At 39.3% G+C, this 11,264-nt stretch overlaps 2 protein-coding genes across 3 annotated transcripts; one reads left to right on the forward strand and one right to left on the reverse strand.

Moving 5' to 3' along the window:
* Positions 1–205: 205 nt before the first annotated feature.
* Positions 206–4,328, reverse strand: LOC139222947 (ubiquitin carboxyl-terminal hydrolase 47-like). 2 transcript variants are annotated; one of them, XM_070854858.1, is made up of 12 exons: positions 4,234–4,328; positions 3,683–3,760; positions 2,996–3,101; positions 2,648–2,757; positions 2,466–2,536; positions 2,245–2,379; positions 2,071–2,166; positions 1,617–1,957; positions 1,487–1,527; positions 1,062–1,093; positions 753–965; positions 206–675 (listed from the first exon to the last, which is right to left on the reverse strand). In XM_070854858.1, exons 2-8 carry the CDS (start codon positions 3,750–3,752, stop codon positions 1,715–1,717), a joined length of 831 nt encoding a protein of 276 aa, XP_070710959.1. In that variant the 5' UTR covers positions 3,753–3,760; positions 4,234–4,328; the 3' UTR covers positions 206–675; positions 753–965; positions 1,062–1,093; positions 1,487–1,527; positions 1,617–1,714. The 2 variants fall into 2 exon arrangements, with proteins under 2 accessions (XP_070710959.1, XP_070710961.1); XM_070854860.1 differs by lacking the exon at positions 1,062–1,093.
* A 2,469-nt stretch (positions 4,329–6,797) lies between these two features.
* LOC139223233 (uncharacterized) lies at positions 6,798–8,229 on the forward strand. The gene is made up of 5 exons (XM_070855210.1): positions 6,798–7,056; positions 7,146–7,246; positions 7,461–7,616; positions 7,721–7,948; positions 8,048–8,229. Exons 1-5 carry the CDS (start codon positions 6,798–6,800, stop codon positions 8,198–8,200), a joined length of 897 nt encoding a protein of 298 aa, XP_070711311.1. The 3' UTR covers positions 8,201–8,229.
* The last annotated feature ends 3,035 nt before the right edge of the window (positions 8,230–11,264 follow it).

Consider the following 11,264-nt stretch of genomic DNA (forward strand, 5'->3'; position numbering starts at 1 on the left):
ACTTGTTTTTTTCCCCCTCAGGCTATATTAATTAATGTGAAAGAGAAATAATTACTTCAGACAAATACTGCCATTTTAACAGAAATTTACTGAACAGAAAATACAGCAAAGTCATGAACACTGTTGACTCCAAACATAACATAATGAGAAAACATGGCAAATAAACCGTAAATATCACAGATAACAGATAATGATATTATTATTATTAGATTCCTATTATAACAGTAGGTTCTATGGATGTTACTAACATGACAGAAGATAATCTAAATATAAATGTCTGTTAGAACACGTGATATAATTCCACAGCAAACACACTTGTAAATTTGTCTTATCTTGCTTTAGACCAATGCACTCTATCTTAAACTGTATTACTTTAGACTTTAAACAAATGGAAGATGAGAGTATTCTATCGAACGTAGATTTCCGTACGTCCTCAGAAAGTTGTGTATCTAATTCCTTTCTCATATTGTCTTTCTAAACGTGTGCTGGTTGACATTTCTGATCCCATTCCCTGTATCGATATAAATCCTCCGTGTTTCCTCTTTCAAGGCTTGGTCAGAGTTATTATTATGACCAGGAGGATCACAATCAATGCACATCCAAAAACGATGAGAAAAATCAAAAGAGGATTCTTCTTGATGTTACTTGAACTGCGGGACTGTGGAGAAGTCTCATCTGGTGGCAAAGTGACACAGAAGTTATTTAGACAAATAATAAGAGAAGCAGGTTCAGAAATGTTTGTTTCACCTCACCTTCCCCTTTTTTGCTCCCACGCCTCCTCTTCTCAGCTGTTGTCCATTTGTCCGGGCGTTGCCCAGTCGAGCTGCTCGTGTCCTTGTTGGAGCTTGAAGCCCTTTTGGGTTTTTCCTCAGGCTTCTCTCTGCGGACCCGAGGGCTGAGCTTCCTCGATTCATCCAGATGACCTGATTCATCCTGTTGCTCTCTCACCTCGTCTCTCAGACTCTCTGAGAATTTAAAGTGGAGGAAAAGTGATATGCTGATTAGTTATCTGTTAATATGACCGGCTTCAGTGAGTTGTTGATCTACTTTTGTGGTCTTACCTCTGTACACGAGCAGATATGCAGTGCTGGAACTATTCGTTTAAATGGAAAAACAAAACGCTGAGAACATACAGTAACTGTAACCAGATAATAGAATATATCACAGACCTGAGATTGAAAACTCCTTCTTGAACTTGGAGAGGTTAAAAAAAGAAAAAACAATCTCACCATAAGCTCCATTTAACGCTGTAGCTGCTCAGGAGCTTTCAATCATATCACATGATCTTCTAGCCAATTTAGTGACTTCTGGTTCATGTCTGCTTAAAAAGAAGTCCTCAGAGTGCTCCGAAAAAGAGAAACTAAACTTCTACAATTCCTCCATCTGCTTATGAAGATTGTGTGATTTGATTGAATGTTACCTTGTGGTAACATTGTTTTGTCAAATATGTCACATTTGATAAAGTGGAATTCATTCACATACATACTTGTAAGTCTTCTTGGTCTTCGCAAAGGGTTGTTCTTCAATCTGCATCATTCAACAAATTTGATATTTACATTTTTTCTCTATGTTCTGAATATCTGCCATTCTGACGGATGTCTTAAATGAATTCTCACCCTGCTGACTTCAGTATCATCACACAGATACCAGGTTTGGTCCTCATTGGACAGGATGGTGGCTGTGTAATGTCCACCGTGAAGACTCCCCATGTGATTCACCATCCCGTACAGTTTGTACGTCTTGTCCTGCGATGAAGATCACAGTCAGGGACAGGAAAATGTTTTAAAAGCAAACATAATGAGCCCCATTCAAAGTGACCTCTCCTTGCCTTTGTCTGTAGTTCATGTGGCACATCCACACAGCGGTCTGATTTGAAATGTGCCATGATGCTGTAGTCAAAGTCAAATCTCTTGAGGAGCACAGTCAAAATCTGAGGAGATTTCACCATCTTACAGTCCTAAAACACACCACAAGAAGGTTATTAAATTCTAATGATTTACTGCAATAAACACACAAAGTGTAAATTTGATCCCAGTTCGTTCAGGGTGTATTTGTTGTCGGTAAACTCACGCTGGTCGCCTTTGTTTTCTGCTCACAGTCGTTGCAGTACACCATGTTGTCGCCACCGAATCTCTTTGTTCGGAAAATGCTTTTAAAGCCACTTTCCTGCAAAAACACAAGTGTCGTGAAGAAATATCATAAGACTGGCAATCTCACATCATGAGAAGAACTTTGGCTGCTTACCACACTGAGGGTTGTATCACCGTCATCATCATCATCTATCAGTGACAGTGGAAGAGTCCAGAATGGATCTGTCTCTTCGTTGATGCTGTGGCCTTCAGAGCACTTTGTCGTGTGTCTCAGCTCTCCTTGGAAAACCTTGAGTCGATGAACACACTCACATCAACGACATTCAGATTCTTTATTTCATGGCTGGTAACTCGTGGATTTTAAAAAGTGCTCACCTCAGAGGCTGATGGGCTGACCTTACTTAAAATCAACTCCAGGAATTCAGCTGCATCGCGTTGTTGACACACTGAAAATTTGAGTGCATTAGTGTACAAACTCCACCAAAGCATTTGGGTGACTTTACAGCCGCTGTGTGATGTTCCTCTAATGTTTTTCAGTTGATTCTGGGCCAGCCTACCATTAATCTCCAAACTCTGTGTGATGTTTTCCGTTTCGCATGTTCTTTCTTCCAATTTTTCAAAGATGCTTTTCAGCTCTTCATCCGCGACCTGTGACTTTGGATCCAACCTTTAAGAAGAGGCAGGTTTATTGGTGACTATCCATTGCCCACTTTCACATTATAGTGTTAAAATTGTTACTGGTATAGTAACAAGACAAAGATTAGAGTTCTCTTGATTTGCTTTCTCTTTTGCATGGATCGTCTCCATCTACTGGACACACTCTATAAAACAATGGCCCCTGCTATCACTCCACATAATTTTCTCCCTACTTCTATTTGCTCCAGATGAGAGCAGCTGTGTCAGACCTGTCGTGGATCTCTGTTGACATGAAGAGAACTTGCAGGACGCTGTTGAGGTAACATGTGGCTCCCTGATTATACAGACCATGAGGAGGATTCTGTCTCCGAGTCCCTAAAGGAGAGAAAAACACAGCTTCATTATTGGATCATCTCCATTCATTTATAGATGTCAGGTTATTTCAAAACGTGTTATGTTAACAATATTATAATACAATTCCTGACAAGCTTTAAGTTTATTGTGTTTGTGTGGGCACTCAATGTGTTTAGTATCTCTTCATGGAATAGCTGTTTTCTTTACACCTTATTCGGGATAGACAAGATACAAAAATCAACAAAAAATAACACCTAAGCCAATAAAAGTGCTCATTTTGTAGAATTACAATAAGCTCCATGCACGTATGATTAACGATATATAGATTATATACATAATAATATAATAGCAAATACAGTTACAGTTCAGTTATATTCTACTTGCATAGCAGCATCATCAACCAATGACACGTGCCTTTAACTCGTGTTTTCACCACACACATCTCAGATATGTGGTCACTTGTTAAGATTAGTATTAGTTAAAATGGCCAAAATCAATCAAAAGTTACAATTCTGCTGTTATTAATGGGTCCTCTTATTTTTATTTTTCAATCCACCAAGATGCACCTGAAGTCTTTTCTACTTCACCTGCATCTTTATCACCTTTTTGTTTCTTCGTCTCTGCTGCTGCTGCTTTCGCCTCCTCCAGGGTTCGTTTTCTGGAGCTGCTCATCTTTCCTCCTGAGGATGAAAAGTTATTTTAGCTTCTTTTTTATTCAGGCATGAATATTTCCCCTCATAGTGTGCATCATTGCAGCCTGGTGGCTAAAAACCACTTTCTTCATCATGGCTAGAAGGGACTGCAGGGTGTCAGACTGTTAAACTAATGGCTACTCTAAGAAGATCAAACGTCAAAACTGCAGTTCACAACCTCACCAAAGGCCTCGTGCCATGTAGTCTAAATCCAGGAGATGGCGCTATTCACCCAATGTGTTAATACTGGCTCCTTCAGTTATAGTAGATCAATAAAACAAACTACATGTCCCAACAGGAAGTAAGGGATTCAAACTACCCTTTAAATTTTAATTGACATAAAATGTAGATCTGATTTTAATCAGATTTTCATTATCAGGCTCCTGAACACCTCCCACTTATTATGGGTCTGATCGCTTGAGATCATTCCGTAAAGTAAAAGTGTTTCTGCATAAACTCACAGCGAAGTAAATCACAACAGAAGTAAAACACAATCTTGTCGTCAAAGGTGAAATCTAAGATTATTCTTATTATCATTACTGTGCGCCAATCACAGAAGATCTTCAGCAGTAAAGCAGAGGAGCATAATGGCAGCTGTAGCTCACACCGATTACAGAGAATAACAGAAGGACTAAAGGCGCTTTGACTGTAAAGCTAAATTGGAGACAGCTCTGGTGATACTTACCAGCAGCCGGCCATCACAGAATGAAACCAGTAACTCTCAGAGGAGGATGTGACTTCCTCTCAGCATCTCACAATGCTGGCAGTCAGCCATGAGCCTCCCCACTGGACTTCTGTCATGTTAAAATCTAAATCCCCAAACTAAAGAAAGCGTCTCGTAAGTCTGATTAAAAAAAGATGAGATGTGTTTCCCTGTGAGGTTTCTCCTTTGGACTTTTGCAGAGGAGACTGGTCACAACTTCTGTCACAGAGACAAAGTGATGGTGTCACATATTCAGTGTGGGGAGACAAGTAAAAGTAGCACAATGAGGATGCACTAAGCATGTTCCACTTAACACCCCCCCAATCACTTACAGAAAATGATCACCACATCCTCGTTCTTGTTTTGTCTTCCTGCTGCCAGAAAGCAGTCTGACTACATTCAGGTGTCTCCAGATAACGTGGATCTGGCGTGTTTCCAGGGAAAACCCAGGTTAAGATGCTGTGCATTGCTGATTGGTGATTATTTTCAAGGAAGAGAAGAAGAACACAAAAACAAAAACCACCTGGCTGACAGTAATAATGACGCATACGTCATTAAAACAGGTTTGAACTCTTTTTGGTTTGAGATGCTCTCAGTGTAATTTGAAAAGAAAAGAAAAAGATGTGAATATAACAAGTTTAAGTTCAGACGATTTTCCATTTACTGTAGTTTTATCAATATATCATAACTTATTAACATCTTCTCCTCAGTCTGATCAACAATGCTGGTGTCAGCGAGGCTTCGGGTTTACTGCCTGTGTCGTTTAGCAGGAAGTGTCTTCAGCAAACTGAACCATTTAAATAGTTTAGTGCTGACTGATCCAGTATCTGAAGTGATTATAGCACAACACCCTCATTATTTAACTTTTAAAAAATCAGCTGACACTCATTTGTAAAAGCAGATCATCATTTTCAGAGATGTTATTTTTGAAATATAAGAGATATAAAGTAGATCCATAACTTCCTCACCTCTGTAATAAAAAAAACAAAACACAGGGAACTATAAACTATCTAACCATTTCAAGACAGGTACAAGCCAACTCGTTTTCTAGCATTTATTATTGCAAATACAAGGCAATAGAACTTTATTAATTATTTAAGGTATTTTATTTTTAGATATAACAAATAAAGAAGAAAGTCAAGCCAACTGTATTAATATAGCACATTTCATACATTCATATTATCTATCCAAATTATAATAGTAACATATAATTATTATACATGATCAGTATAATACATGATTGATAATTGTACATACATATTTTTAAAAAACATATAGGCCTAAGATAGGTATCATTATTGTTGTTATGAAAGAGGGAATAATAATCAATCATCATCATTCTCAAAAAGATGTGTTTTAGTCTGATTTTAAAAGAACACACTTTTGCAGCAGTTGTCCTATAGGACCACAATGACTGAAAGAGGACAAAACATTTTACTTTTTTATATTTTAGTGTTCTTTGTCAGAGTTCATAGCCTAATGCATTTATTGGTCTAATTGTGAGGAGGGTTTTTCTTTCTTCTGGTGCTCATCAGAAGCCTCCGGGCAGCATCAGCAGTGTGTAGATGGTGGACAGGTGCTTGATCCCGTAGTTGACCAGGAGGGACGACTCCTCCAGCTGCTTCGTCCTGAACACCATCCGGATGTCATCACCTGTGTGAGCAGAAAAAAAGAGCCTCAACAGCATGATTTGGCGCACACCCATCACCAAAATATTTTTTCAGGAACTATTTCCTCATAATCCTCTATTTCATTTCACAATCTTTGTTTTTTTTGAATCACGTTTCCAGTGGAAAACGGAAAAAACGAGAATGATGTTAAAATAAATGTACTTTAAATTTCAATTGATCTTTAAAGATAAAACAGTTTTAAAAAGAGCATTTATCTCTGCATTAAAGTGCATTTATAGATACTGAAATATATACATCAGTAAAATAGGTTTATGATAAAGAGGAGACGCACTAAACTCACTTGTTTTTAGCTCTCTGGAAATTGCCTTTTTCAGCTGCTGGACAGTGATCTTCATCATCTCCTCTTCGTTGTCGCACAGGTCGATGATTTTTTCATCTCCTCTGGGTCCATTTATTTTCAGCTGGATTTTACCCATCGTGCCACTGTTCGACGAGGCCACTGCTCACTCAGATGTGTCCAGGTGCAAGTGATCCAACTGAGAGTGCAATTGGCAGGTTCGAGCTTGTAGAAGAAAAGGAAAGAAAAAAAGAAACAAACTTCAGATCACATGACTTCACCCACACCTCTGGGTATAACCCTGTGAGGACGCGCGGTCGGTTGTCATTTCATAGAAGAGCGCACAGAGTCAACATGGGAAGCAAGCTGTCGACCAGACGGAGGAGGAGACAGTGGAGACGCCAGAGGAGGAATAGGGAGTGGGAATCTGACTATGTGGATGATGAAGAGGAGGAGGATTATGACTCTCAGGAGCCATGCAGAAGATTCACAAATAGAGAAGAGTGGAGCTTTGACTCAGACGAAAGCAGCAGCTGCACTTCCAAGCAGGAGAAGTGTTATGACCCTCTGGACCCCACTCTCACATTTGTAGACGGGGATGATGACTTAGACTGTGAGTAGCTCAGATTACCAAAACAAATGCAAATGCTTTTAATTCTGAAGATTCTTGATCCTCTTCTTCTTTCTGCATTTGTCTCGTAGTTTTGTGCAATGACTACAAGTCTCTGAGAGCAAAGATGTCCTGCGGTCACGCCGTCACTCCGATGTCTCTCACAGAGTGGTGCTGCTGGCTGCTGGACCAGGTATCTGTTCACGCCTTCACCATGACATCCAAACACATTTTAGTGATCAGTCTCTGACAAAAGCAAAATGGAGGAAAGAAATAGACATTTCTACAGCAAAAACATTGTGTTGACAGTGAAAGAAATCAGTGCCGCTGAGCAGTGAACCATGTAAGCACCAGCCTGTCACACTGGCAAATGTTTTTCCACTTTTATTATCTTCTTGATATCTAAGGGTGAGTGCAGATTTGTGTGCGGCCAACCTGGCTGTGATGTTGAGTGGCCATTTGAGGAGGTCTGTAAAATGGCTCTTCTGACCCCCGAGGAGATGGAGTACTTTGAGAAGAAACAGTTTAGTAATGCTGCCACGGATTACTTGGATGTGAAAGCAGTGAGTATCTATGGACTGTTAGATCATTCACATGCTGTTTTCAGAATTGTGCATGGAAATACAAAGGTGAATGTAACACATCAATCTGTTCCTTCACTTCCAAGTGTCCTGGCTGCAAGTCTCAGGTGATGAGAGCTGATGTCAACGACCTGAGTGTCAAATGCACAATGTGCACAGCTGACAGGAAAAGGACTTATACATTCTGCTGGCAGTGCTTGAGGGAATGGAAAGGTTCGGCTCCACGCTCAGACCGCTGTGAAAATGAGGACTGCCAAAACCCAGTGGAAATACTGAAGAGCTGTCCAAACATCACCTTCAAGGATGTGGAGGGGGTGAGAGGCTGCCCCTCCATCCGTGCCTGTCCCACCTGCGGTATGTTGGTGGAGCATAACAAAACGAAATGTAAAAACATTGTCTGTCGCCGATGCAAGGTGGAGTTCTGCTTTGTGTGCCTGAAGCTCACTGAAGAGTGCCAGAGGCTCAGCGATGACGACGACGAGGAAGACGTGTTCTCATTTTACGAACCCTGCTCCACTGGTGTAGCACCTAGACAGACCTCTATACCTGTGTGGCAGAAAACGTAATTATCTTGATTTAAAACTGATCCCACGAAATAAAAGTACACCTTTTTATTTCCATTCTTAAAAGCTGCTTAACTATCTTATCTTGACTATCCACATGAGAATAGATTCCTTCTTTCTGCAATTGAAACAGTCAGACTATTTCTACTATTTCTACTTCAAAAATCGAAATTATGATAATTATTATTATTTTTCATGTCCTGTCTAATATTTGAAAGTCTGTTTATTCTGTTTTCCCAGGTATAATTTTGCGGGATTTTACTTTAATATATTTAACCCTTTATAGGGCACTCATTGAAATATGTTTATACAAAATTTCAACCCTAGACCATTACTGATGGTCATTACAAGACTCAAAGACAAAAAAAAAAGTAATGTTATGGTGAAAATCAAGGTCAGTGAAGTTACCATATGTGGTTTCTTGCCGGTCTGTCATGTAGCCTGATTGTCGCTGACCGGCTTGGAGAAATCTTGTAGTTCTACTGCCTCATGGTGAGGCAAGGGCCGGCATTTTGAACTCCCACTTAAGTTACCAAATATGGTCCCTTGCCCGATAAAGAGTTAATGTTGAAGACAAATTTGCACCTTAGTGGACAATAAAGATCTCTTCCATTCCATTAATGCGTATCATTTTGATCATTATCACATAATAATTCGATCTGTTAACTTTACATTATGTTGTTTTTGTAAGCAAATTCTGCATCTGAAAGCTAATTAGCAAAGCTGACAGATACATTTACGGTGAAATGCACAATACATCCCTCTGAAATGTAGTGAAGCAGAATTATAAAGAAGCAGAAAAGTAGCAACACTTCTGTTAGTTAATACTGAAGATATTCCATAGGTCTATAAATAAATAAATGCGACACCTTTCCCTCTTAGACAATGACGACACCTTCTGGTCAATTGCTCTAACTTACAGTCTATCTAAGATCAGCATTTACTGTGCAAGGATTCAGAAATGACACCCAGTAATCTTATCAACTGTCCGTCTGATCACCTCATTCTATCAAAGTGATAATGAAATTAATAACTATACTTTGGAGACAATAATTACAAAACTACTACACAAGGCAAGAGTGTGTGTGTGTGTGTGTGTGTGTGTGTGTGTGTGTGTGTGTGTGTGTGTGTGTGTGTGTTCAAGTTCTATTCGCCAGTAAAATGGATTTTCAGTGTTTTGGGGATCTGCAAAAGTTGTTACAAAGGGGGTTTTCTCTTTAGCATTGAACTTTCACAGTTTTCGCTGCCTCACAAAAGGCCCAGAGGAAAGCTGTTACTTCCAGACTACAAACTCAAATGTGTCTTTGGGTTTTGGACTGAAAGACAAAACGAGAAATGTGGAGACTGGCAGGAACTCAATTCGAGCTAAACTGCTAAACCAAACCATCAGAGTGTCCTCATGAGAAAGTCAACCAGACGTATCTTTGATAAACTTCCACTAACGTGATCATTTGTTTGTTATCACTTCTAATGGAAAAGTGTATATTGGAAATCTAGAGGCTGTTAGCACTCAAGTTGAGTCAATGGAGGACTGAGGAGTGAGGTTTGACATGGATGGACTGTAAATAAGAGCGATGACCAAAAGGTGGTGCCATTCTCTAAGAGGGAAATGTGACTGTGGAGCTTCAGTAGAAATGGTGAATGTCGTAATGTCCCACCACTAAGCAGCAGCACCACCTCCTCCATGAACCCAGCGTCTGGTTTATACTTTATTAAGTGTACCCAGAGATTGTAGTCAGTTTGAGTGATGCATAGTCCAGGTTTCAGTGAGGATAAAGCCAGTTTTTTCGTTGTGGCTGTACGTACTCACTTCTGTCTGAGGCATTTTAAAGTATTATTGTAGATGTATAACTGGTGGTGCTGCAAGGAATTAAACCGTCTCTTCTTCACCAGAACAAGACCGGCTCGACCCCCTCAGACCCCGACAGAGCTCACTGTAGCTGCAGAGCTTCACAGCATTGCTAAAATTTGAAACCAATAGTATGTATTTATTTATCATCATTTTCGAGGAAGAAGGAGGGGAATAATGAGACTGATGTGATATTATAGGCAGGCAAACTCATTCTCTGAAGTTTCTTCTTACAGCTCCTTTTTGTTGAAATTATTAAGTTAATTCATCTTGTTCTATATTGTTTAGTTGGACTTCACATTCACTTTTATTTTAAAGCACCTATTAACTGTGTAAATAAATAAGGTTATCATTATGGGGCCTATTTTTTTTATAGAGCTCAGAAGGATCACATACTGTAACAATGAGATGAAGCAAAAGCAAAATCCAGCAAAGTCACATACTTTGTAAGGTATTGTGTATCAGAGGTCATAACATTGTTATCTTCCTGTTAACATCCTGTTGTTGTTTTTTTCACACCATTTTCTCACACCCAAATTTACATTGTAATACTGAAACTCACCAACACCCAAACTGAATGTATCACTTTCTCTCTCTTTCTCTATGTTTCCAAGAAATCATGTGACCCTTAGTTGACTTACAGTGGGGCTGCACCAGAACCAGAACCAGTATAACTGGTGGTGCTGCAAGGAATTAAACCGTCTCTTCTTCACCAGAACAAGACCGGCTCGACCCCCTCAGACCCCGACAGAGCTCACTGTAGCTGCAGAGCTTCACAGCATTGCTAAAATTTGAAACCAATAGTATGTATTTATTTATCATCATTTTCGAGGAAGAAGGAGGGGAATAATGAGACTGATGTGATATTATAGGCAGGCAAACTCATTCTCTGAAGTTTCTTCTTACAGCTCCTTTTTGTTGAAATTATTAAGTTAATTCATCTTGTTCTATATTGTTTAGTTGGACTTCACATTCACTTTTATTTTAAAGCACCTATTAACTGTGTAAATAAATAAGGTTATCATTATGGGGCCTATTTTTTTTATAGAGCTCAGAAGGATCACATACTGTAACAATGAGATGAAGCAAAAGCAAAATCCAGCAAAGTCACATACTTTGTAAGGTATTGTGTATCAGAGGTCATAACATTGTTATCTTCCTGTTAACATCCTGTTGTTGTTTTTTTCACACCATTTTCTCACACCCAAATTTACATTG

The sequence above is a fragment of the Pempheris klunzingeri genome, chromosome 23 (genome assembly GCF_042242105.1).
Source record: "Pempheris klunzingeri isolate RE-2024b chromosome 23, fPemKlu1.hap1, whole genome shotgun sequence".
Lineage (NCBI taxonomy): Eukaryota > Metazoa > Chordata > Actinopteri > Acropomatiformes > Pempheridae > Pempheris > Pempheris klunzingeri.